At 51.3% G+C, this 23,413-nt stretch overlaps 2 protein-coding genes across 9 annotated transcripts in view; one reads left to right on the forward strand and one right to left on the reverse strand.

Moving 5' to 3' along the window:
* The window catches only part of SLC7A1 (solute carrier family 7 member 1), a 93,380-nt gene extending 79,455 nt beyond the window's left edge, over positions 1 to 13,925 (forward strand). For all 7 annotated transcript variants that reach the window (XM_064275293.1, XM_064275292.1, XM_064275291.1 and 4 more), the window contains 5 exons: positions 2,217 to 2,319; positions 4,955 to 5,172; positions 5,364 to 5,530; positions 6,286 to 6,394; positions 8,758 to 13,925. In XM_064275293.1, the coding sequence (XP_064131363.1) occupies positions 2,217 to 2,319; positions 4,955 to 5,172; positions 5,364 to 5,530; positions 6,286 to 6,394; positions 8,758 to 8,861 (701 nt within the window). In that variant the 3' untranslated portion in view covers positions 8,862 to 13,925. The remainder of the gene's footprint in view (positions 1 to 2,216; positions 2,320 to 4,954; positions 5,173 to 5,363; positions 5,531 to 6,285; positions 6,395 to 8,757) is intronic.
* Positions 13,926 to 19,235: 5,310 nt separating this feature from the next.
* Positions 19,236 to 23,413, reverse strand: part of MTUS2 (microtubule associated scaffold protein 2) — a 711,801-nt gene continuing 707,623 nt past the window's right edge. For both annotated transcript variants that reach the window (XM_003413957.4, XM_064275290.1), the window contains one exon: positions 19,236 to 22,114. In XM_003413957.4, coding sequence (XP_003414005.2) covers positions 21,901 to 22,114 — 214 coding nt within the window. In that variant the 3' untranslated portion in view covers positions 19,236 to 21,900. The remainder of the gene's footprint in view (positions 22,115 to 23,413) is intronic.

A 23,413-nucleotide genomic window follows, 5' to 3' on the forward strand; every position in this document is an offset into this window, starting at 1 on the left:
GAACAAATTTAGAATAAGGAACCTTGGTGGCACAGATGGTTGAGCACTTGGCTGGTGACTGAAAGGTTGGTGGTTTGAATGCACCCAGCGGCTCTGCAGGAGAAGAGCTGGCGACCTGTTCCTGTGAAGACTACAGCCTGGAAGGCCCTGCGGGGCAGTTCTACTCTGTCACATGGGGTCACTATGAGTCGAAACTGACTTGACAGCACCCAACAACAACATCATATAGAATACTCGATAGTGGTAACAGTGGTCGGGTTGAAGGACATGGTATATGTCAGGAGATGACCAATATATTTTAAGGATTTAAAGAATTGGGTATCATCATTTTAGGCAGAGTGTACGTGTGATTTGTTCATATTAAAGATGACCTCTATTTCCTTCCTGTGCTGATAAAGGGACCTCAAACTGTGATCTCTAGAGAAATAACATACACGTCATTCACCAAGCCGAGGGTTTACTCTTTCTTTTCACTCAGCAGGAGTGGGAAATAAGTATTTGGTTTTCTAAGATCTCCTCACGTGGAAGAAATAATGCTTCCAGTTTCTCTGTGAGTAGGAACATAGGCATTTGTGGCATGCGTAGTTGAACACTGTTCTGATTACCCAGAAGGCCCTCACTGCTTTTTAATCCTATTACTTATTCTGAATTTAAACTTGTTTTTGTTGTTGTGATTTAGAGGGCCTTGAGAGATACCTGTGGAAAAGTAATAGTTTTGAGTTCATGTTTTTAATTTGTGTTGATTGAAAAAAATTCCAGAGTGTATCTACCCAAGTTGTTTTTTCAGTGGGAAATTTGACACACAAATACACATAAATAAGTACATACTCTCATGCAAATGACAAAGGATTGTCAGATAAGCATGTGTATTCTATTCTTTTTTAAGCAGGGTGTGGGGCATGGTGAAGGGCTGACACTGTTCTGGAACAGCCCTGCTTTCCATGCTTAGCTGTGTGGGTTAGGAGCCCTGTGAGTCCTCCTGGGAGGACACATCCTCCACCTCATTGTCTCTCACCTACTGATTCACATGTCTCAGGGAAGCCAGGGACTCTGTCTGCCCTATTCCTAGCACCTAATGCCTGGCTGTCTTGAACAGTGTCCAGGACTGGATGGATCTGGGTAGATGGATTGAAGATGAATAGGTGGATATAGATGGGTGGATGGAAGATGAGGGATGGATGTAGATGGATGGATGGGAGATGATAGATAGATGGATGGGTAAAAGATGATGGATGGACGGGTGGGTGGATGGATGGAAGATGATGGGTGGATGTAGATGGGTGGGTGGGTGGGTAGATAGATGGAAGATGACGGGTGGATGTAGATGGAGGGGTGGGTGGGCGGATAGATGGAAGATGACGGGTGGATGTAGATGGATGGGTGGGTGGTTGGATGGGTGGAAGATGATGGGTGGATGTACATGGATGGGTGGGTGGGCGGATGGATGGAAGATGACGGGTGGATGTAGATGGATGGGTGGGTGGGTGGATGGATGGAAGATGACGGGTGGATGTAGATGGATGGGTGGGTGGGTGGATGTAGATGGATGGGTGGGTGGGTGGATGGATGGAAGATGATGGGTGGATGTAGATGGATGGGTGGGTGGGTGGGTGGATAGATGGAAGATGATGGGTGGATGTAGATGGGTGGGTGGGTGGATAGATGGAAGATGATGGGTGGATGTAGATGGATGGGTGGGTGGGTGGATAGATGGAAGATGATGAGTGGATATAGATGGATACAGATGGATGGATGGGTGGATGGAAGATGATGGGTGGATGTAGGTGGATGGGTGAAGGGATGGATGGACGGACAGATGGATGGATGATGATGGGTGGGGGTGGATGGATGGATGGATGCCCATGATGGTCTGTGAGTTAGCATGGTGTAGAGGAAGACACATTGGACCTAAAGTCACAAGAACCTAGTTCAGATCCTGCCTCTTCCTCTTACTAGCTGTGTGACCTTGGATAAGTCTTCTGACCTGCCTGAACTAGTTTCTGTGTCTGTAGTGAAGCGATGACTCACAGTTGCCGTGAAGATCGAAAAAGGTTATGTTGATGAAAGTGCTTTCTGTATAGGTGTTAGTTGTTGAGGGCTATGCATGAGATGTAACCAGCGTACCTCAAGTGCCCTGGGTCATTTGTGGGTGGTGGTTCTGGTTGTTAGCTGTGGAGGAGGCCCTCCTCAGATCCTTATGTCTGTCTCCTCTCCAGCTGTGATGGCCTTCCTGTTTGACCTGAAGGACTTGGTGGACCTCATGTCCATTGGGACTCTCCTGGCCTACTCTTTGGTGGCTGCCTGTGTGCTGGTTTTACGGTATGTATGGATTTTCAGGGTTCCATGACAGAGCTACAGACACACTCTGGCCCTCCCCTGCACGAAAGCTCGTGCTTTAACTCTTCAGATTAATGATTTCTAAGGCATTACTTTGAGTCAGTGGTAGAGCCCTTGGGAATTTCTGAGGAGAGGGTAAAGTCTGAGGGCGACCCTACCTCCCTCCACCATGTGCTCTCATTTTTTGACCTGATGTTGGGAGAATGTTGGGAGACAGGCTCTCAGTCCATCTTTTGGGCCTGGATGCTGGGATCAGGGCTTTCCTCAGCGGTTAAGCGCTTGACTGCTAACCGAAAGGTTGGTGGCTTGAACCTACCCCGCAGTTCTACTCTGCCGTATGGGGGTCGCTATGAGTTGGAATCGACTTCGATAGCACCCAGCAACAGTAACAAAGGTAATGATGGCAACTTGGTCCAGGTTCCTGGGAGACAGGAGGCGGGGAGTGGCCCTGGGGGAATCAGGGGAAAATCCGAGGCCTGTGCTGCTTCTTTGTGCGGCTTCATTTCTCTGTGGCCGGAGGAGTGAGGCCTATTGGGTGGCAGTGAGGGCTGAGGTGGACACTCACGCCTTCCCGCTTCTGGCCATTTTATTCCTGTTCTTACCAACATGACGCTCTTGCCTCATGAGATAACCATTTCAGGCAAGAGGCTGTTAAAATGAAGCGTTTATCAAAAAGAGTATCATATTGCACCTGTGTGGTGCAAATGGTTAACACGCTCAGCTGCTAACCAAAAGCTGGGAGGCTCAAGTACACCCAGAGGTGCCTTGGACAGCCACGGTGAAGTGGCTCCGGCCCTAAGCTTGCAGCCTGGTGTTCTCAGCTGCCCCAGGGCCCTCTCCCAAAGCACATGCCTGGGCTCCAGCGCCCCCTCGTCCCTGGGGGGCCAGGGCTGTGATTGCTGAGCCCCAGGCCGCGTTCCTCACGACAGCGTATGCTTCCGGAGATTCAGTGTTGGGCAGCTGGGAAGAGCCTCCCTCCTGTTTGTTTTAGGAGTTTATACCTGCCAGGCCAGTGGCTGTGCTTCTAAGGTGGCCAACAGCGAGTTTCTGTAAGACCTGGGCTCAGCCTCAGTTAGTGGCCCTGTAGATGCCACTGTAACTAGTTTGCTGAAACTTTACTGCTTTTTGAGGAGCCCTGGTGGCACAGCGGCTAAGCGCTTGGCTGCTCTCTGAAGGGTCGGCAGTTCGAACCCCCCAGCTGCACTGCAGAAGAAAAATGGTAGCCGTCTGCTCCAGTAAAGATTACAGCCTAGGAAATCCTGTGGGGCAGTTCTCCTCTGTCCTGTAGGGTCACTGTGAGTCGGAATCAACTCGACAGCAGCGGGTTTGATTCCCCAGCCTCTTTGGTTTTTACTCCTTTTCAGGGGCTCAAAGTTAAAATCCTCCATGAATTTCCATCCCTGTCGTCACTGACCAAGTGGTGATGTGCCACACGAGGAAAGTGGTGCGAGAATGGTTAAATATCCCGGTGCCCACCTGAGAAGTGATCACATGCAAGAGCATTCCTAAAGCGCTGTTTGTCAGAGCTGGCGGGATAGATTTGGGCTCTGCTTGTTTGGAGCCGGGAGATAAGGAGTCTCATTTCAAACGAACGCGTCCCTCGCAGGTGGCTTGTGTCTCGGAAACCAGGGCCACCCACGGGCTAGGACCTGCACCAGCTCCAGAGCATCATTTCCTTCAAACACTTGGAGTCTTCGAATACATCGATCCAATTAAGTCACACAAACAGAATTCTCCAACCCGTCAGTCTGCAGACAGATGTCTCTGGCTCTCTGCACCCAATAGGACCCTGATGTTACTGCTTTCTATTTCTGTCCTGATTTTTAGCTCCCCACAGCTGTATTTCTCTTGGAGGTGTCCTAATACCTTAAGCATGGGAGGGCTGGTGCTACTTCACAAAGCAATAGAAAAAGTCTCAGGACATTTTTGGGGCCAGTTCAGAGTGGAGGTCATGTTTCCCTAAAACAGAGATTCCTGGGAGTATGTTAACTGAGGCCGAAGGCGAGAACCCACGTCTTTCCTCCTTCCCTGTCTCAGCTTTGCCAGGGGTACACCGTTTCTGATCACCTCCCTCCCATTTTATGCCTCATGTCTGGGGCACCTTTGAAGGCTTTCTGAAAACTTGAGTTGGTGCATTTCCTCCTGCTAATTAGAGTATAAGGATCTCTGGTGGCACAGTGGTTAAGCACTTGACTGCTAACTAAAAAGTTGGCAGTTCGAATCCATCCAACGACTCCACAAGAGAGAAGACCTGGAGAGTTGCTCCTGTAAAGATTAAAAACCAAACCCATTACCATCGAGTCCATTCTGACTTGTAGTAGGACAGAGTAGAACTGCCCCACAGGGTTTCCAAGGCTGTTAATCTTTACGGAAGCAGACTGCCACATCTATCTCCCGTGGAGCGGCTGGTGAGTTCAAACTGCTGACTTTTTGGTTTGCAGCCGAGTGCTCTAACCATTACGCCTTCAGGGCTCCTGTAAGGCTTATATCCTAGAAAACTTTATGGGGCAGTTCTACTCTGTTACATAGGGTTGCTAAGGGTCAGAATTGACCCGACTGAACCTAACGACAGCAGTTAAGGTGGATTACAGTGGTCATGTAAGACATTTCTTGACAGGTATCAGCCAGAGCAACCCAATGTAGTCTACCAGATGGCCAGAACCACAGACGAGTTAGATCAAGTCGATCAGAATGAATTGGTGAGCACCAGTGATTCCCAGATGGGCTTCTTACCAGAAGCGGAGACGTTTTCTTTGAAAAGCATACTGTCGCCAAAAAACATGGAGCCTTCCAAAATCTCTGGGCTAATTGTGAACATTTCAGCCAGCCTCGTAGGTAAGAGCCTACCTTTTCCTGTAAGGTGTTTGGGGTCTTGCTTCTGGCATTGCTTGGGCTGTGGCATCAGCCTCCTGATTGTGTTCAATGCCTGTAGAAGCGGAGCCTCTTTCTCCACATGTGGGGAGAGTGAGCGTATCTGTGGGCATGTGAGAAATGGTTGGGTCACACCTTCTCTCTCTCTGTCTCAGCAATTCTCATCATCGCCTTTTGCCTCTTGGCTGTGCTTGCCAAAGAGGCTCTGGCAGCCAGCGAGATGTGGGCCATCTTCCTGCTGGCGGGGGCTGTTCTCCTCTGCTTGGTGGTCACTGTCATCATCTGGAGGCAGCCTGAGAGCAAGACCAAGCTCTCGTTTAAGGTGAGCGCCTGCCTAAGGGCAGGTCGGGAACATCTTTGTAAAGCAGCGGGGTCTGGGTTCCTGCTGGGAGCTGTCCCCTGCTGGGGGTGGCCAGACCTGGAGCTAGAGGGGGAGCGTGGGGCAGGGGCGCCAGAGGCACAGACTGCACCTGTGGAGAAAGAGACCTGGCACTCAAAGAAGGTGGCCAGACTCTTAGAGGGAAAGCCACCCCCATCCCTCGGCCTCAGGCACTGCAGTGTACCTCGTCCCCAGGAGCTCGTCCGGAAGGCCTGCCCAGGTGCCCCGGGGGCTTGGGATGCTTGAGTTATGTAGTAATACATCATTACACTCTCCGTGTGTTGGGTTGCGGGTGTGTGTGTTGAGGTGGCATGGAGTGTGTGTTGGGGAGAGGCGTGTGTGTGTTGGAGTGTGAGTGTTGGGGTATTGAGTGTGTGTATTGGGGAGTGAGGTGTGTGTTGGGTGGTGGGGTGTGTTTTGGGGTGTGAGGTGCGTGTGTTAGGGTGCAAGGTGTGTGTACTGGGGAGCAGGCTGTGTGTTGAGGAGTGAGGTGTGTATGTTGGGGAGAGGGGTGTGTGTCGGGGAACGAGGTGTGTGTATTGGAGCCTGTGGAGTAGGGATTGGTGCTCACTGCCCCTTCCCCATGCTTCCTGGCAGTCGTCGTAAATCTCTTGGTCGTTTTGCTAAAACGCCTAGCCCGGCGCCATCTCGTGTTCTCCCCCTTCTCTGCAACATGACGCTGCTGGGTCTCTTGGCAGGTGCCCTTCCTGCCAGTGCTCCCCATCCTCAGCATCTTCGTCAACGTGTATCTCATGATGCAGCTGGACCAAGGCACGTGGGTGCGCTTCGCAGTGTGGATGTTGATAGGTGAGTCGGTAGGAGAGGCTGTGCACGTCTGTACTCTGTCCCACCAGGGTCTGCTCCCAGGGGCCTCTCCTCTCTCTGTGGCGGGGCCTCTCCTCTCTCTGTGGCAGGGCCCACCTGCAGGCCTCTTCCTGAGCCTGTGCTGTCTGTGGGTTCGTGGTCCATGCTCCTTAGCCGGACGGCTAATGCCACAGAGCCTGCCCTCGTTTCAGGCTGCACAGCAGAGCGCAGACAAGTCAGCAGCCTCCTCTAAACAATAATGACCTCCCGGAAGGTTGCGGGTCCCCCTCCCTTGCCACCGAGTGTACTCCAGCTCACGACACCCCATGTGTGTCAGTGGAACTGTGCTCCGTGGTGTCTTCAGTGGCAGATTTTTTGGAAGCACATCATCAGGCCTTTCTTCTGAGGCACCTCTTGGTGGACTCAAACCTTCATCTGTTTGCTTAGCAACTGAGCGTGTTAACCCAAGGGCTCCTTTCTATGATACTGTTCATTTCAGCAGCCTCTTGCCTGATCTCATGAGACAAGAGCTTGTTGTTAATAAGAACGAGATGATGAGTATGCTGTCAACAAGGAACCGGTTAGTTTCGCATCAAATGAGAAGGACTGGCCTTCTGGGCATCGGCGGGGCTGTGAGAGGCTGTGGGGCTGCCGGACAACCCTGAGTTCCCCTGAGCTCCCCACCTGGTGATGGGATCTCTCTGTAGAAGGGCGGTGAGGTGCTGATGAAGCAAAACCAAAAACCAAACCAGGTGCCGTCGAGCTGGCTCTGACTCAGGACGACCCCATGTGTGTCACAGTCAAACTGTGCTCTATAAGGTTTCAGTGGCTGATTTTTCAGAAGTAGATCACCAGGCCTTTCTTCCGAGGCACGCCGGGTGGACTTGAACCACCAGCCTTTCCGTTTGCGGTCTAGCATGTTAACCATTTGTGCTACCCAGAGACTGCTGATGAAGCTGAGGGGGTGATTTGGTGGTGGCTGAGCTCTTCCCTCTCGGGTCCCAGACTGCTGGCCTTCCATTGGCCACTGCCCCCAGACGGGGCCATGAAGGCTGCAGAGGACCCAGAGCCCAGCAGAGCTGGCCCTCTCAGGGATTGACCATGTCAGCCCTCTCTGGGCTGCTGACCTGATAGGCTGGTGAGACAGAAGCTAAGAGTCTCTGAGTCCAGATCCTGGTGCCCCAGGGCTGGCCTTGACCTTTGGCCCTTTGTGTCACTGCTGAGAGCCAGTCACTTAAGGACCTTTTCCCTGCTGAGCCCGTTGGCCCCCAGGGGCAGTGCTGGGAGGGCAGGTGTTGGCCGCAGCCCTGGCTCTCCAGGCCTGGACTTTGAGGGCTTTCTCCCCAGGTAGCACTTTGCTGCCCCCTTCTCTCCAGCCCTAGCAAGGGACCCCCACTCTCTGGCCTCTCCCACTGAGCCTGCGGGTGAGGAAGTAGGCGTAGCAGGAAGGTGGCCTGGGCCTGGCTTTGTCTGCCACGTTCTTGAAACCAGGAGGGCCCCCTGGTCAGGGCGGAGGATGATCAAGGGCATGAGCCCTTGGCCTTGATTGCGCAGTGCTTTCCCTTAAGGCCTGCCTCCCTGTGCCAGCTCCAAATGCACAGCCTCTGTAAGCCTGCGCTGTCGCCCCTGCGAGGCTGTTACAAGTTTGGGTCTGTGCATTTTCATGTGGATAAGTTCCTCGGGCAATGTAAGTGCCTTCTGTGGTCTGGTCGTCACATCTGTAGAGTCAGGTGGGGGTGACAGGAGCTGTATGGATGAAACCGGGAGGCTGTGGAGGACCTTTAGTCCCGCTAGAATCCTGCCTGGATGGGGAACCGGTGCCGTTTCCTGATACTTGCCCTGTCCCCTTCCACACCCCGCTGATCCTAATAGGTGCTGAGTGAGGTGAGCTTAGGGACGGACCAGGAGGGCACTAGGCCTCCAGCCTAGCTGATATCTCTGCTTAGAGACGCCACACAGAGGGGCCGTCAGATAATGAGCTATGCAGCTTTGCTGGCCTCATTTGAAGAGGGTCCCTGGGTGACACATACAGTTAAGCACTCAGCTGCTAACCTAAAGGTTGAAGATTCAGACCTACCCAGAGGAGCCTTCGAAGAAAGGCCAGGTATTCTTCCAAAAGGTCACAGCCATGAAAACCTTATGGAGCACAGTTCTACTCTGATACAGAGTTGACTCGGTGGCAACTGGTTTTTGGGTCTGGTGGTTTTTCCAAATACGGAAGGTGAGCCCGTGAGGGCCATGTGCTGTCGTTCAGGCCCAGGGCCAGCAGGGGCTGCCTTTCCTGAGCCCACAGCCCGGGCCATCCCCGGAGTGGCCCCAGCTTCGCCCTGCTCACGCCTGGCCTCTCTCCTCCTTCTCTCCCCCAGGCTTTGCCATCTACTTCGGCTACGGCCTCTGGCACAGTGAGGAGGCATCCCTGGCTACGGGCCAGGCGAGGACTCCCGACGGCAACCTGGACCATTGCAAGTGACGGGGCAGCTCCGGCCCAGGAGGCGGCAGCCCTCAGGACCCTGCGGAGGTCTGGGTTATGCCTTCCTGTCTCTGCCAATGGAACAGGAAACACCCCCTACAAAGAGCCCCCAGCACAGCCTAGAGTGCAATTACTTGAACTGCAGCCTCAGCCCACAGCACGTGCTCCCCGCCCAGGCCCACAAGGCCCGGTCACGGCCGGGCAGCTCCCTGGCCGGGCCACCCGCCTGTGGCTGGCTCGCCGTGTCTCCTCACCTCCCTCTGCAAAAAGAAGGCCGCTCCACTCCTCTTCTCTCCTTGCCAGCTCAGTGCAAGGAGGGGGCCACCTCCTCCCAGTGACCTTGAGAATTCAGACCTCTTCTCAGGACCTACATCTGATATTGAAAACAAACGTGCATACTGCAGACTTCCAATGGCCATCTCCCTACTCAGCCCCAGTGAGCCGGCCTGAGATGCAAGATGGGTACCCAAAACAGCCTGTGCCCTCACAGCCAAACTGCCACCTTTAGCTTCACAAGGACAGACCAGGCCACGCTTCCTGCTGCTGCTCCAGCCACGTAGTGACTGCCCGATGGGGCGTTTGAAGGCCTGTGTCTGGGATGGTGACCCCCACCTGTTAGTTCCCCCTTCCCAGAAGGGGCTTTGTTTTGACACTGTGACAGGCCCTGCACGACGTCTGGGGGCACCTGGGGCACTGAGCAGTGTCGGGAGTGGTGGTCAGTCTGGACAAGGCGTAGGGTGGCTGTCAGTGGGAGCTCAGTGCTTGCTCCATTCTTGTGTACGACCTGTGTGTGCACAGGGGCCTTCTGCTCCATTCCCTAACGGCCCAGCTATTCTGGAATCTCACCGTGGCTATGTCCTGAGTAACTGGAACAAGAGACTATTTGTAGGACTGGCCTCACACTGACAGACCTTAGAACTGCGTTTCTTGCAGGTCTTTGCCATTCACCTAAGTCTCATCCGCCAATGCCTGTGGTCAGTCTTTTGGGTCTTGTAAGGTTCTTGATGCAGGTGTTGGCCATCTGCCTGGCCCCTTTCTACCTAGCATCAAATTGAGTTCTCTTATGAGTTGCTGTGAATCACTCCACCAGATTAAGTCGGGGCTTAACATTAGGGACAATGGCCATACAGTTGTCCATAACATGGGCACGTCGTTCAGGGCTTGTCCTGCAGAGCAGGTGGCTGGGGTTGTGTTGATGTACTTCCAGTGGCTTTGTGGTCCACATGCTACATGCTGATGTATGCTGATGAGATGTTGGCTCTGGTATAGCCCTCATGCTCCGCGAGGCGGAACACCCACCTGACCAGCTGCCTGGGCACTTGCACTCGGACTGCAGTCCATCCTGCCCCCCTTTCTAGGTGGGCAGGGCACACGGTTGAGGACAGACACCATTGCACACACTCCTCATAGACTGAAGCCAGAGGACACAAAACTGTGGACTGAGCCTCAATTCCATGTAGAGTGTGATTAAGGCGACAGGATGGGCCCTTCATGTCGGTGGGAAGTGAGAATGGTCAGCAGTTTAGAAAATGTGGAAAACGTAAATGCTACTTTCCAGGTTGTTTGTCATTTTCTCCCAGCTGACCTCTGACACGAATCTGGTAGAAAGAAGCCTGATAAATTGATGGCACTTTTCTTCCTCTCTCTCTCTCTGCCCCAGAAGGCTGTTGGAGAGAAGTGGCCAAAAGGCTGAGTGAGCCTTCTGGAAGCGCAGTGGAGGGAGGGCGGGAGGGTTCCTCTCAGAGAGGGCTGGGGGCAGCCTCCTTCCAGCCACTAAATCCCATTCGCCGAATGTTCACAGAGAGTATCTTAAGAGCCCAAAGCTTGGATTTCCAAAGAAAGGTATTTAGATTTCTGTAGATTGGTGCTGTAAAATATTTTGATAAATATTAACTTATTTTGTTGGGTTTTGGTTGTCTCCTGTTTTCCTGGGACCTGTGAGCTATTTGCTGTTTTCTTCTGTTACCTTTCTAACGTGGGCGAAGAGAACCTGGAGGAGGGAGGGTATCCAGGAAAGGTGGGTGGGGAGAGAATAGTTTTCTTTTTTCTTTTTTTTAACTTTCTGGCTGAAATTTCAGTTCAGGACATTACCCAACAGAATGTATGTTTGACAGCTGACATTTGACAAAGGGTGTGTTTTCCCTTAAAATGTCTCACCTGAGAGTACTGGGACAAGTGTGGGTCTCTCCTCCTTTCTTCACCCCGAAGCCTTAAAGTTCTAGACGGAAGTACCCACAGACTCAGTAGGAATGGAAGCTGCCTGCCCCTCCCGTGGAGGCAGGGGCCTTCACTTTAGAATGGGACACCCAAGTTGACCTGACAAAAGTGGTTCTCGTGGTTGCTGGGCTGCTTATTAGTAAGAGGGGTTTTGTACAGTTGCCAGGGCTTTTCTCTTGTATATAAAGGCAGTGACATAAGGAATGGTGTTTGGGTTAGGCCTTAAAATTATAATAGATTTTTGCTTATACATCCCTCACTTGCCAGAGGTAAACATTCTCACACATGCATACACACATACACACACACACACAGAGGCAGAAAAAGCTGAGGGTCCCACATCCCTAATCCGCCCTCTGCAACAGGAATGTAACTTGGTTTCATGGCTCAGCCACTCCTTTCTTACAGTCAGGACTTCCTTCTGTATAGAGACACATCCTTAGGGAATACTGCCTCAGCTTTTATCTGAGCACCAACCCCAAAGACCCATGTAGGAAAGACCCATTTGGGATGAGTGGGCCTCCTCCCTGTCTCACCGTAACTCCCAACCCTACATGTTTTCATGACCCAGCAGGGCCCACGCTCATTAAAAAACAGACCCCAAAGCGCAGGCTCAGGGCATCTCTGGAAGAGATGGATAGAGGGGGTCTCCAGGGACACGGCCCAGGGAGGGGACCCCAGTCTCTGCACCCCCCTTCAGCTGATGCTTTGGGTGCGTAGGATTTGTTTGACCAAACCAGGAGTTGGGGGCACAAGCTCATCTTTCCTAGGCCATTTCAGGGAGGCTGCTGAATTCACACCGTGGCCAGAATTGCTCAGCTCTGCCCCCACGTTGTTTTGTTCCTGCCACGAACCTCCCTTTCCATTGAGCCTTTGATCCCTATTAGGCCGCCAGCTTTCCAACTGCTTCCGGGCAGCCCCCTGGCCTCCTGTACTGACGCTGAGCAGTGGCACGGCTGGTGGGGGGCGCCCCGTGTCCAGAGCGACCAGCAGGATGTAGCGGGCACTGGGCCACATGGTGGGGTGGGCTTCTTGCTGGCCTCTTTGTGATCAAGGCTCTGCTGGCAAAACTCCCGTCTGCCCCAGCAGCTCAGCCAGTGTCCACACCAGGGTGTGGTGACTAGCACTTTATGCAGGGGGTGTGGAGATGGTGGACATGCAGGCTCTACCAAATTTTCTGCACCACAGTGGGCTTCCCCCTCCACCGCCGCCACCAAGCAGACCTTCTGAACAGGCTGGTGTGTACAGGCCCCCAGAGTGTGGCCTGAGCGAAGTGCTGGGTGAAACCCAAGACAAAGCTATGTGTAAAGGGCAGGAGGTGGGTCCCTGCGGTAAATCAGGTGAGGTTCCCGCAGTGTGGGCATTACTCTGCACCAGGGCTGTCCTTTCCGATTCCGATGCCCGGCTTTGACACAGGCACTCAGTTTCTTTTTAATAACAGCTAGCAGTTCTGTTGGCATCCAAGAATCATCCATACCAAGACAGGGCCCCAGCAACCAGGTGTGTTCTGGATGAGCCGAGAGATGTCCCTGGGTGTATGTCGGCTCTGAGGGTCTCCCTAAGCCCCTAGGGGGGTGACATCGCTGAGCACAGGCCATGTGACATCTGTGTGTGGAACTGTCACAGTTAAACTTGAGCTGGAACTACATGTATGTTCTATGTAATTGTTCTGTATATTTTAAAATGCAGGTGTCTGCCATCGTAAGGAGAGTGCTGTATGCGAGGGCTCCATGGGAGAGCAGGACGTACATTTTTGTCAGACTTGTCACTTGTTTGGTAATGAAGTGCTTTATTGATCCAGTGGTGCAGGAAACTACACTCCAGATTTGTCATCGTAATTAGGGTGCCTAATGGGTCTTTAAAAAGGTCAACCAACCTTCTCCTGTCCGTCGCTATGACTCAGCATCTTTCTGTGCCCATTGCTTCGCTGAGTGCCAGTGGCCTCTCCAGGAGGGAACAGATCAGCTGAGAGTTTCAGGGTGCAGCCGTCACAGAGCCCTCCCTGGTCACCCAATACCCATGTGTGGAACTACCAGCTGCAAAGCCCGTGGGAGACCATGGCCGTGGTTCAAGAGATGTCCAAACTGATTTTCTCAGGGGATTAGCTTGTCCAGTGGGATCGGGAAGCAGGGTGGGGAAGAGGCAGCCAGACTTTGTTAATTTATTAACAAGGTATATGACTGTGTTTCTTTGATGACAGACGTTTAAGTTTGGGACTTATTTTCCCATTTGAGAAGTTTTACATATATATATATGTATGTATATATAATATGTGTGTATATACATATTTTGTACATATGTGTGTATATACGTATTTATACACATATATGCATATATATCTTTGAACTGAAAGTTTTCTGCTTAAGTTGTGCCTTTCAGCTTCGATAGTTTTGAGGAACACAAAGGGTGAAGGTAACTAACGAGGGTTGGTTTATTATCAAACCTATAATAGTTGTGGTTTCTCCTTTCAGCTTTTCTTCTACTGAACATGGAGCCATTATGAGGTTTTTTTTTATTATGTAAATTGTATAATATTTTGCTCATTTGGTGTTCTATTTTTCTAATAGTTTCTCGTAGTTGTGATAACTAGGTTTAGATTCTGATGCTAAGTGCAAATCAGGTTGGTCTCTGCAGGTCCCTCCTGTTTCCATTTCATCATTTAAGGACAAGTTTAGGTGTGGTCTGCCGCCTTTAAGACAATGTGAAACGCTCCTCGTGTACCCTTCACGTGACAACGCTGTACAAATGGACAACTTCTGGCCGGCCTCTGTGTTGTAAAGCCAAACTCTTTTGTGGTACATTATCTCATGCTTCTCCAAATTCTAATAAATTATGTCTGTTGCTTTATCCTGCTTCTCCAGCGTGCAGTGTAACCTCAAGAATTCTGACGGTGCTCAGCTGGGGACCCTGCTTTCTTTTTGAGTGCTGTCAAGTCAATTCCTACTCAGTAAGCCCATGTGACAGAGTAGAACTGCCCCATAGGCTTTCCTAGGCTGTAATTAAAAATATATATATATATATTATTGTGTTTTCGATGGAAGTTTACGCAGCAAATTCGGTTCCCATTTGACAATTTCTGTACAAGTTGTTCAGTGACGTTTAGTTACATTTTTCACAGTGTGTCAGCATTCTCATTAATTGCGTTCAAGTTTTTCCGTTTGCAGTGCTCTAGTTTCCTTGCCCCCCAGGTCGTCTCATCTTTGCTTTAGAATAATTGTTGACCTTTTCGTTAGGCTGTAAGCTTAACGGGAGCAGATCACCAGGTTTTTCTCCCATGGAGCCGCTGGGTGGGTTCAAACCGCCAGCCTTTCAGTTAGCAGCCAAGTGCCTAACCGTTGCACCACCAGGGCAAGAGTTTCAGATCCTGCGCTCTGACCCTCTAGTACTCTTGCTGCTTTTCCACAGCCTGGTTTCCCAGCTTCTTCCCCACCTGGACCCACAGTGGGTTTCCCTGCCTGCCCTGGGTAAAGATGACTGGGTTTGGTGTAGTGCGTAGTTTTTTTTTTTTTTTTTTCCAGCCATTTCCTGCAAATCCTCATTTCGGCGATTTGAACGTCGGGCGAGGAATTCCTGAAACCCACAGTTGGGACCCTCTGATGCTGTCTTTCCCCATCTCCCACTCTTCTCCAGGCTTGCTGGAGTTTCTGGCCCCCAAGGGGTCCTGTTCTCATCGAGCTGCCCTGAGGGCCTCCTGCCAGGCCTTCGCTGAAGGTCTCAGGAAGCCCCCTCAACCCCTTACCGCCTGGTCTCGCGCTCCCTCACACACGCTTGCAGGCGGGAGAACGGGGTGGGTGCAGGGGGAGGGGGTTAGCTGTCCTGATCATTCCCCTATTGTACTCCCCCTCCCACGCCCTCTTGAGAGAGAAAGCATTCTTTACATGGGAGGCAAATCCATCCAGTCAAGTGGGCCTTCTCAGCCGTGAAGCCGCGGCGATTTTCAGTCATGATGCTTCAAGACGTGCTGCCTAGAAGATAAAGTTTCACCTTCGATTGCCTGAGCTGATGGATGGCACCGGAGGTGGACTCCCAGGGAGCTGCAGAGAAAGCCAGGGCAGGCGAACAGTGTGCTTATTAGCAGGAATCTATTACAAGAATCTGTACATTCGAGCTCAGAAAATTCCACGTGAACCGACCAGAGTAAACGGGACCACATAATATGGACGACTGGAAGGAGGTCCCCACTGTGTACCCTGGGCTCTGTGTGTGTCCAGCACCACCCCTGGCGTGACTGATGTGTTACAGGTGCTGACAACTCCCAGGTGCCGGGGGCTGTGTGGGAGGCAGGGCCTGGAGCCCACACCTGACCTCCACGTAAAACAGGCATGCTGCCCCAGTGTCCTGGAACGGGCTTGGTGGGTCCTGGAATTCAGGGATAAAAATGGGCATTTCTTGTTCCTGGATTCTTGTGTGTGTCTGATAAGAACCTGAACTCTGATTGTTATGTGTCCTTGGGCAGGAGGGCTGCACCGGGTTCTTCCCTGGGCAGGGTGAGAGCTGGGAGTGAAAGAGGAAATCTGGATTGCGACAGGGTGACACCACCACCCAGTGGCTGAAAGTGGTGCTTGCTTCGACACACATGGCGACCCTGTGTGTATCCAAGAAGACCTGCCTGTGCTCTACAGGCTTTTCAATGGCTGCTTTTTTGGATGTAGATCGCCAGGCCTTTCTTCCAAGGCACCTCTAGGTGGACTCAAACTGCCAACTGTTTGGTTAGCAGGCAGGCATAGTAACTGTACCATCTAGGGACTCAACCTGTTGCTGTGGAACTGATTCTGACTCATAGCAACTCTATACGACAGAGTAGAACTGCCTCACAGGGTTTCCAAGGAGCAGCTGGTGGATTCGAACTGCCAGCCATTTGGTTAGCAGCCATAGATCTTAACCACTGTGCTACCAGGGCCTCTAGGCAGCCCGAAAGTACCTCTAAAGTGTTCCAGCAATTTCCTAGGAAACCATGGCCCTGGGCTCCTCTAGCCACCCAGAGGGGGTTCCAGCCCGGAGGCCCGAGGGCATGTCACCTTCAGCAAGTTTTCACTTGGACAGTTTGCTTATGAAACACTTGTAGTGAATTAAAAAAAAAAAATTTTTTTTTTTTTAAAGCTGCCATCAAATGACTTGCCATTCTCAGTAACAAGATTAAGGCTATAGAACCATTCACCCGGGCTAGGGCCTTGAGCACTGCAAACAAAACAAAACAAAACAAACAAACAAACCCATTGCAGTTCAGTTGATTCCGACTAATGGCGACCCCATGTGACAGAGTAGAATTGCTCCATAGGGTATTCTTGGTGGTAATCTTGATGGGAGCAGAACACCAGCCCTTTCTTCCATAATGCCACTGGGTGGGTTCAAGCTGCCAACCTTTAGATTAACTCTCAGGGCCTTTCAAACCCATCCTTACAGCCCAGTCATGCTTAACCAGCTGGGGGAGCAGGGGGAGAGTGCTGGGCTGCAATGGGGTATCTTGGAACCCCAACTATAGCGAATTTTATATGTCCCTGTTCTAAAAGGAATAGTTTTACCAAATTAAGTTTGTTCACCTCGCCATGGTGGCACAACAGCGAAGTGTTCAGCTGCTAACTGAAAGGTTGGCAGTTCGAACCCAGCCAGCAGCTCTGCGGAAGAAAGACCTGGCAATCTGCTCCCATAAAGATTACAGCCTAGAAAACCCTATGGGGGCAGTTCTACTCTGTTACATGGGGTCACTATCAGTCAGAATCAGCTCGATGGCACCTAACAACAACAACCAAGCCATAAAGACATCCATTAAAAAACAAACAAAAAAAAAAACCAACATGAGAGAAAGCCTTAGGGAACAAAACAAGTAGTACCTTTGCTAATTAAGGGAACAATTCAAGCGAGCATGTTCATATATGCAGCACTGCCAAATATCTAACCCCAATGGATGTAGGAGAGTCTCTGAGTAGTGCAAATAGTTAAAGCTCTTGGGCTGCTAACTGAAAGGCTGGCAGTTTGAATCCCCTTAGAGTCTCCTTGGAAGAAAGGCCTGGCAACCTACTTCTGAAAAACCAGCCACTGAATACCCTATGGGATAAAGTTCTACTCGGATACACGTGGGGTCGCCATGAGTCGGAGTCGACTCCTCGGCAACCGGTTAACCGGTTTTTGTCTTACCAGAACGGTTTACCATCTTTGATGGTGGGTTGATTAAGCATTTGACACAAGCTCTCAAGTGGGCAGTCCCTCCCCTCCTGGTCTTCACGGTGAGGAGGTCTGGGAGCAAGCCCAGCACCGTCTGGGATGAGTACACTGGGAGCAGAGCAACGGTTGGAGAATGTCCTTCAAATGTAACAGGAGGTGGGAAGCTAGCCAGTTTCTCATTTTCTACCTGAGCTCCACCACTCCCTCCCCCAGACCAGGCGAGCCTCCCACTTCGGGGGAACTGCTCTTTGGCACAGAGGAGGCACAGAGGAGGCACACAGTGAGTGGATTTCAAAGCTCTCCTCCACCCGTGAGCGAGCGGTGGGAGGGGACCCAGGCTTCTCTGTAGATGGGAGGCAGGCTGGCTCTGATCTCGTTCTCTACATGTGGCGGCCCCCCGGGATCCAAGTTTCCTCCTCCGTAAGTGTCCTCATCTGCCTTGTTTACATCACAGGGTATGATTAGGACTGTGGTTCATGGTGGGAACACAAAGGGGGAGTCTTGCTCAGGGGGCACTGAGTTTCTGTTAACGGGGGTGGAGATTTTGGAAAAGGATAGCATGATGGTCGCACAACATGATGAACATAACGTCACTGAATTGTATATGGAAAAACTGTTGAACTGGCAAATGTTATATATGGTTTTACCAAAATAATAACAGAACAAAACAAAAGTGGAGGGAACTCAAGATACCCCAGAAGAAACTAAAAGGTTTAGGCCTGGTGTTGAATACATCATCCATCCCATAGGTCGTTGTTAGATGCTGTCGGGCTGATTTCGACTCACAGTGACCCCGCGTGATCTTTATGGGAGCAGATGCCCAGGTCGTTCTCCTGAGTTGCTACTGGGTGGGTTTGAACTACCAACCTTTCAGTGATTAGCAGAGTGCTTAACTGTTGCACCACTAGGGCTCCTTAAAGCAACAGGTAGTCGAAGTTGATCATCTGGAAAGTAGATCATCCAGAGGGATCTAGCGGTGTTCCTACTGAAGCCCAGAAGTGGCTTGAGGTGTCTTACAATCTGTGAGTCTCTTGTTCGGCACTTGTTCATGAGGGCAGCTCTGCCTAAGTCTCCCTAAAGTCACTGCCGCCTTCTTCCAAAAACAAAAAACAAACAGGAAAAAACATTGCCATCAAGTTCATTCCAACGCACAGCAACCCTATAGGACAGAGTAGAACTGCCCCATTGGATTTCCAGGGCTGTTAATCTTTACGAAAGTAGACTAAAACAGCTCTCTCCCGAGGAGCGATTGGTGGATTCAAACTGCTGACCTTTTGGTTAGCAGCTGAGTGCTTAACCACTGCATCACTAGGGCTCCTTGCTACACTCTTGACCCTGCAAAACCACCACAGGGAACTGGTATGTGTCGGTGTCTCCCTTGGGACCCCAAGCAATGCCAAGCACCTATGCAACACTCTGGGTCAGGCTGGCCAAACTAGCTGCCGCCTCACCTGGAGGTTGGGGGGATGGAGTGGCCCGTGTTCAGGTTGAAATAAGTGCCCCCATCTGTGCTGGGGCTTGTCACAGGAAGAGCCATGGGTGCCAGGGTCCCGTGGCCCCACTGGCTTGAGAAAGCTCATGGTAAGGAACAGCTGTGACTGTGGAGACGCCACTGGGGCAGCCCCTCTCCCCCTGCTACCGTGATCACAGTCCTCTGGAATGGTCCAGGTACAGATGGACTGAATTTCGGGCAACTCCAGCTCTCTTTGGGGTAGAATTGTACACTCATCTAGGTCTGAATTTGACATAAATGGTGATGGGACTGAGCTCAATCTTTTGTGTCCTATTTCCAACTGACTCCACTCCGCCCCAGCTTACTGGATGGCCTTGTACAGCAGAGCCACCGAGCTCCCCAAAGTCTGGGGCAGGGGTTTGCCAGAGATCCTAGGCTGGATATGTGGGCACAAAGACCTTGGACCTGCTGAGTCGGGGGCAGGGATCTGCAAGGAGCAGATTTCTAGTTACAGTAAGTGGATACCACCGACATTCCCTCAAGTTAATTTTAATATGCTTTAGAATTAAACACACATATGCAACACAGAAAGTAGGCGCGGGAAGAGGAGTGTTGTGACTTCATTCAGATAGTAACAGAGCGTGCCCGCCTTCCAGGCCGCCCACCCCACCCGACAACCATCCAGAGCTGAGTCCCAGCAGGTGGTGGGCAGAGGGCAGGGGCAGGACGTAGACACTTCTCCCAAGTGACAGGGAGAGACGGCGATGTCTGTGGTCACGCCTGAGGCAGCTGGGGCTGCAGCATTTGCTGGTCAAAACAGCTCTTGCCTGGGAGACAGATGAGAAGACTTCCCGTGTTGAGAGAGAGAGGTTCCAATCCTAATGCTGTGGGGGTGGAAGTGGCAAGGAGGGGGCGCAGCAGCTGCCGCCCAACTTTCCCGGGAAAGGTGATGGTTCAGGTCGGGAGGCATCAATGATGAGTGCCCGTGATGGAAAAACGAAGCCAGGGCAATGTGGAAACTGACTCAAGTACCAAGGTCAGGGCTGGTTAGTTAGGCAAGGCCGGAGTCCACCTAGGGAGGGATTCCTTAGACCTAACATTGCTACAACGTTTACTGCAGTCGCCTAGCACGCGTCCTACCCTAACACCGGAGTCTGTATCGCCGGGTCACCCTACTGTGCAGGTGTGGTTTTGGAAGCAGTTCTGAGAGCTGAGCTGTGGCTGGGTGTGTGCCTGTGGGCAGTGCCTGCTCCGGGAATAAATACGAGTGTCAGTAGGGCTAGTTGGTGGGGTGCTCTACTCTAATGGAACGCCCACTTCAAGATCACAGCGTCATGCAGAGAGAGCCACTAAAGGAAAAAAGAAAATGTCTTCAATGTGTATCTACGGCGTAGGTCCTAAGATAGGCAAAAGACCGTTGGCGGTTTGCTGGAAATGGTGTACCTGAGGCCCGCCAGCCCAACTTTGAAGCATGCTGGGGACACACCACCAGGTATTCCGGTGTGGCACGTGTGGTGGGCCCTGGACGCACCAACCCCTTTCAGTGGGCCATTTCTTCCCTGCTTCCCAGCTTTGGCCACGTGGGATTCTTGCCTCGGACATGCTCAAAGACAGGTGTGTGCTTAGAACATTTTTTGGGGGTCTTAGGGAGAAAAGTGCAGGGTCTTTTTCACACACAAGAAACAAAGGCATCATTATCATCACCATATCGACTGTTAAAACTACGTCTTTCTTTTGTGTGTCATGCCCCTAATCTTCCACAGCACTACGTGAACACCATTCACATTCTAACTCTACCATTTTGGAGACGAGTGCTAGCCCAGGAGCCGGTGATACTGGCTGGCTGCTTCCCTGGGCTCCTCTATTGGGAGACCCTCCTGGGCCCAAGATGGGGACCCCCATCAGTAGGGGCTTTGCTCAATCATCTGGGCTTCTGAGATGTCGAGTGATGATCTAGCCGAGCTTGGAACTCTGTCCTCCAGGATGGAAGACTGGGTCTTCTGGAAGCCCCTGCTGAAACCCCTGAGCCATCTCCATGTGCATTGATGGGCTGAGTTACAGAACTTAGTGATGGGGGGAGGAATTGCCTAATGAAATGGGGGCCTGAACGAGGTTCCTATTTCAGTGGACTGACCACTTAAACATTGCATCAGAGCACATCAAATGGAATGCTGGAGAACGTTTTCCTACTCTGTGCCACGTCCAAATATGGACCCCGTCAATGAGGTTCTCCTTTACAAGGATGGGGCATGAATGGTCTTGGTCATCGCCAAGGTCATTCCCACTCTCACCCTAGAAGGTTATGATCTTCCACGTGTTTGCCGAGGAGGCAACAGCTTAATGACTGATTCCCAGATGACTTTTAGGAGAAAAGCAAAACTTGTGTTTAAGAGACTGTAGATGAGTCACTGTCATGAGTAACATCTGCAAAACTGCTAACCCTCTCCAGGGTTCCCACTCATGACAGGAGCATTCTTAATTAAAACTTGTGGATGGAATAACAGTGACCTTACATCACATTGACTAAGAAGCTGACTGATCCAAAGGCAGTTACCATTTCACAAATCGCTGGTGTTCATGTTAAATAGATCCCATGTGGTGGTAGGTTGCAAGGCGCTTCTTCTCTGTATCTTTTTTTTTTTTTTCCTTTTTCTATTTTGGGTAGAAATGTTCCTGGGAAGCTAGATAGAAATGCATTTTCATTTCCCAATGATTCTGAGGCACAAATTAGAAAACTGCTGACTGTCATTAAAATATGTCAGCATTTCTTGTTATAAAAAAATGCAATTCAGAATGGCTGCATGTGTATACAGGTATATCTAAATATACACACATCTTGGCGCAGTGCACAAGGATTCACCCAGGTAGATTCAAAATGGAGATATTTGTAACTGACCTGAAATTCCGCAGTGGAAGTTCATTGCTAAAGAACAAGTCGTTGCTGGAGTTATCTTTCTTTTGGCTCTAACTACGGTCACACATTTCACATCGGACTATACCACTCATACCTGCCTACGTGTGTGCCAATATCAAGACAGTCGTACCCGGGAATCAGAAGAGGGCTCTGCTAGGACACAGTTATGCTGCTACTGAGCATGCGTGCAGGACCAGCTCTGGGCCATCAGCTACTCTGGCTAATTCTCCCTTAGGATGGAAGCGCTCAGTGGGCGGATAAGCCAGCCGGGCACTGCAGGCCGCACAGCAGCGTCATCTCGGTGTCGTACTGACTCTGGCCGGAGATGGAGGGCCGGAGGAGGAGCAGCGGTAAATGGGGGATGTGGGGGACAGTTTGACTGGGCTGGTCGGATCCCCAGTTTGAAGTTTCCAAAGCAGCTCTTCGTTGGTTCGGCTTAGCCTCTTCTTTTCCTGGGTTTCTTTCTCCACGTATTCTTGAAGATTCGCATTTTCTTCTGACAGCTGTCTGCAAGGGGAGGAAGATAAATCATCAAATGGCAGTCATGAACTTGACACTGGCCAGGCCAATGGGTGTTGGGCAAAGGTAGGTAGCACAGGGGACAAGGACAAGCCAGACCGACAGCAACCAAGAACCTGAGATGAAACATGATTTCTGCATGTCGCATTGCCACATCTGTTCCAGAGCCTCTCCACCTGAACCTAGGCAGCTCACAGTCCCTCTGCCTGGGGCTGGGGAGGCGCTAGTTGTCCTCCAGGGGACAGAGCAAAGCCATAGGCTGAAGAAGAGAAGGGGCAGTGGAGAGCTGGTGTGAGGGGTGGCTGGTGTGCAGCGTGGAGGGACAGGCATGCAGGTCAGCCACCAGCAAAAATGACAGCACACACTGCCCAGGGCCTCTCTGCCCTGCCAAGCTGCCTGGAGGATGCCTGTCCCTGCCTCTCTGCCCCTGGCTCCTGCCCGCACTGTGGCAACCCCCTTCCCCACCCCGACTCTCCTGCAAAGACTGATGAGGTATCTGTCTGCTTACAGGGCAGGGACCAGCCTGGCGCCTAGGAAATTCTGTTAGTGCTTGTTTAGAAAGGATGCTGAATGGAAAACATACCGATGCTTTTTGTATCCTCCATCATGAAGCCCTTAGGAACCCTGGTGGCGCAGTGGTTAAGTGCTCGGCTGCTAACTGAAGGTCAGTGGTTTGAACTCACCAGCTGCTCCACTGGAGAAAGATGTGGCAGCCTGCTTCTGTAAAGATTACAGCCTTGGAAACCCTATGGGGCAGTTCTACTCTGTCCTATAGGGTCGCTAGGAGTCGATCTTTCTAAAACAGCCAGGCCAAACAAAACAAGTGCAAATAAGTAGGGGTCACACAGACTCCTCCCTGGCAACAGACCTCAGGAAGGGACAGGGCATGATGCAGTCAGTCATACATATTCACTGATTGGATCGATCATTATTATGCATTAAGGCCCAACCATGCGTATTCATTGAGGTCCCAGTGACTAGGGGAATCTGGACCTTGGAGCTTTCTCTTTTGGGGCTTCCTGGATCTGTGAGAACATCTATGCCTGATGTGTCTGTTTGGTTGCATCCTTTCTGGTTATAATAAATGGGTAACTGGAAGTAGAGGTAGTCTCTGTGAGTTCTGTGAGTCATTCTAGCAAATTCTAGAACCCACCAGAGACAGAACCAGCAGAGAGGCTGGTGTTTACCTATTTGGCAGGGGCTGGAAGGGCAGAGTCCCAACTGTGGAGACCCAGCTCTGAGTGGTTAGTGTCAGAGAGAGGAAGTGCCACATGGGTGGCTGGTATC

The sequence above is a fragment of the Loxodonta africana genome, chromosome 23, assembly GCF_030014295.1.
Source record: "Loxodonta africana isolate mLoxAfr1 chromosome 23, mLoxAfr1.hap2, whole genome shotgun sequence".
NCBI lineage: Eukaryota > Metazoa > Chordata > Mammalia > Proboscidea > Elephantidae > Loxodonta > Loxodonta africana.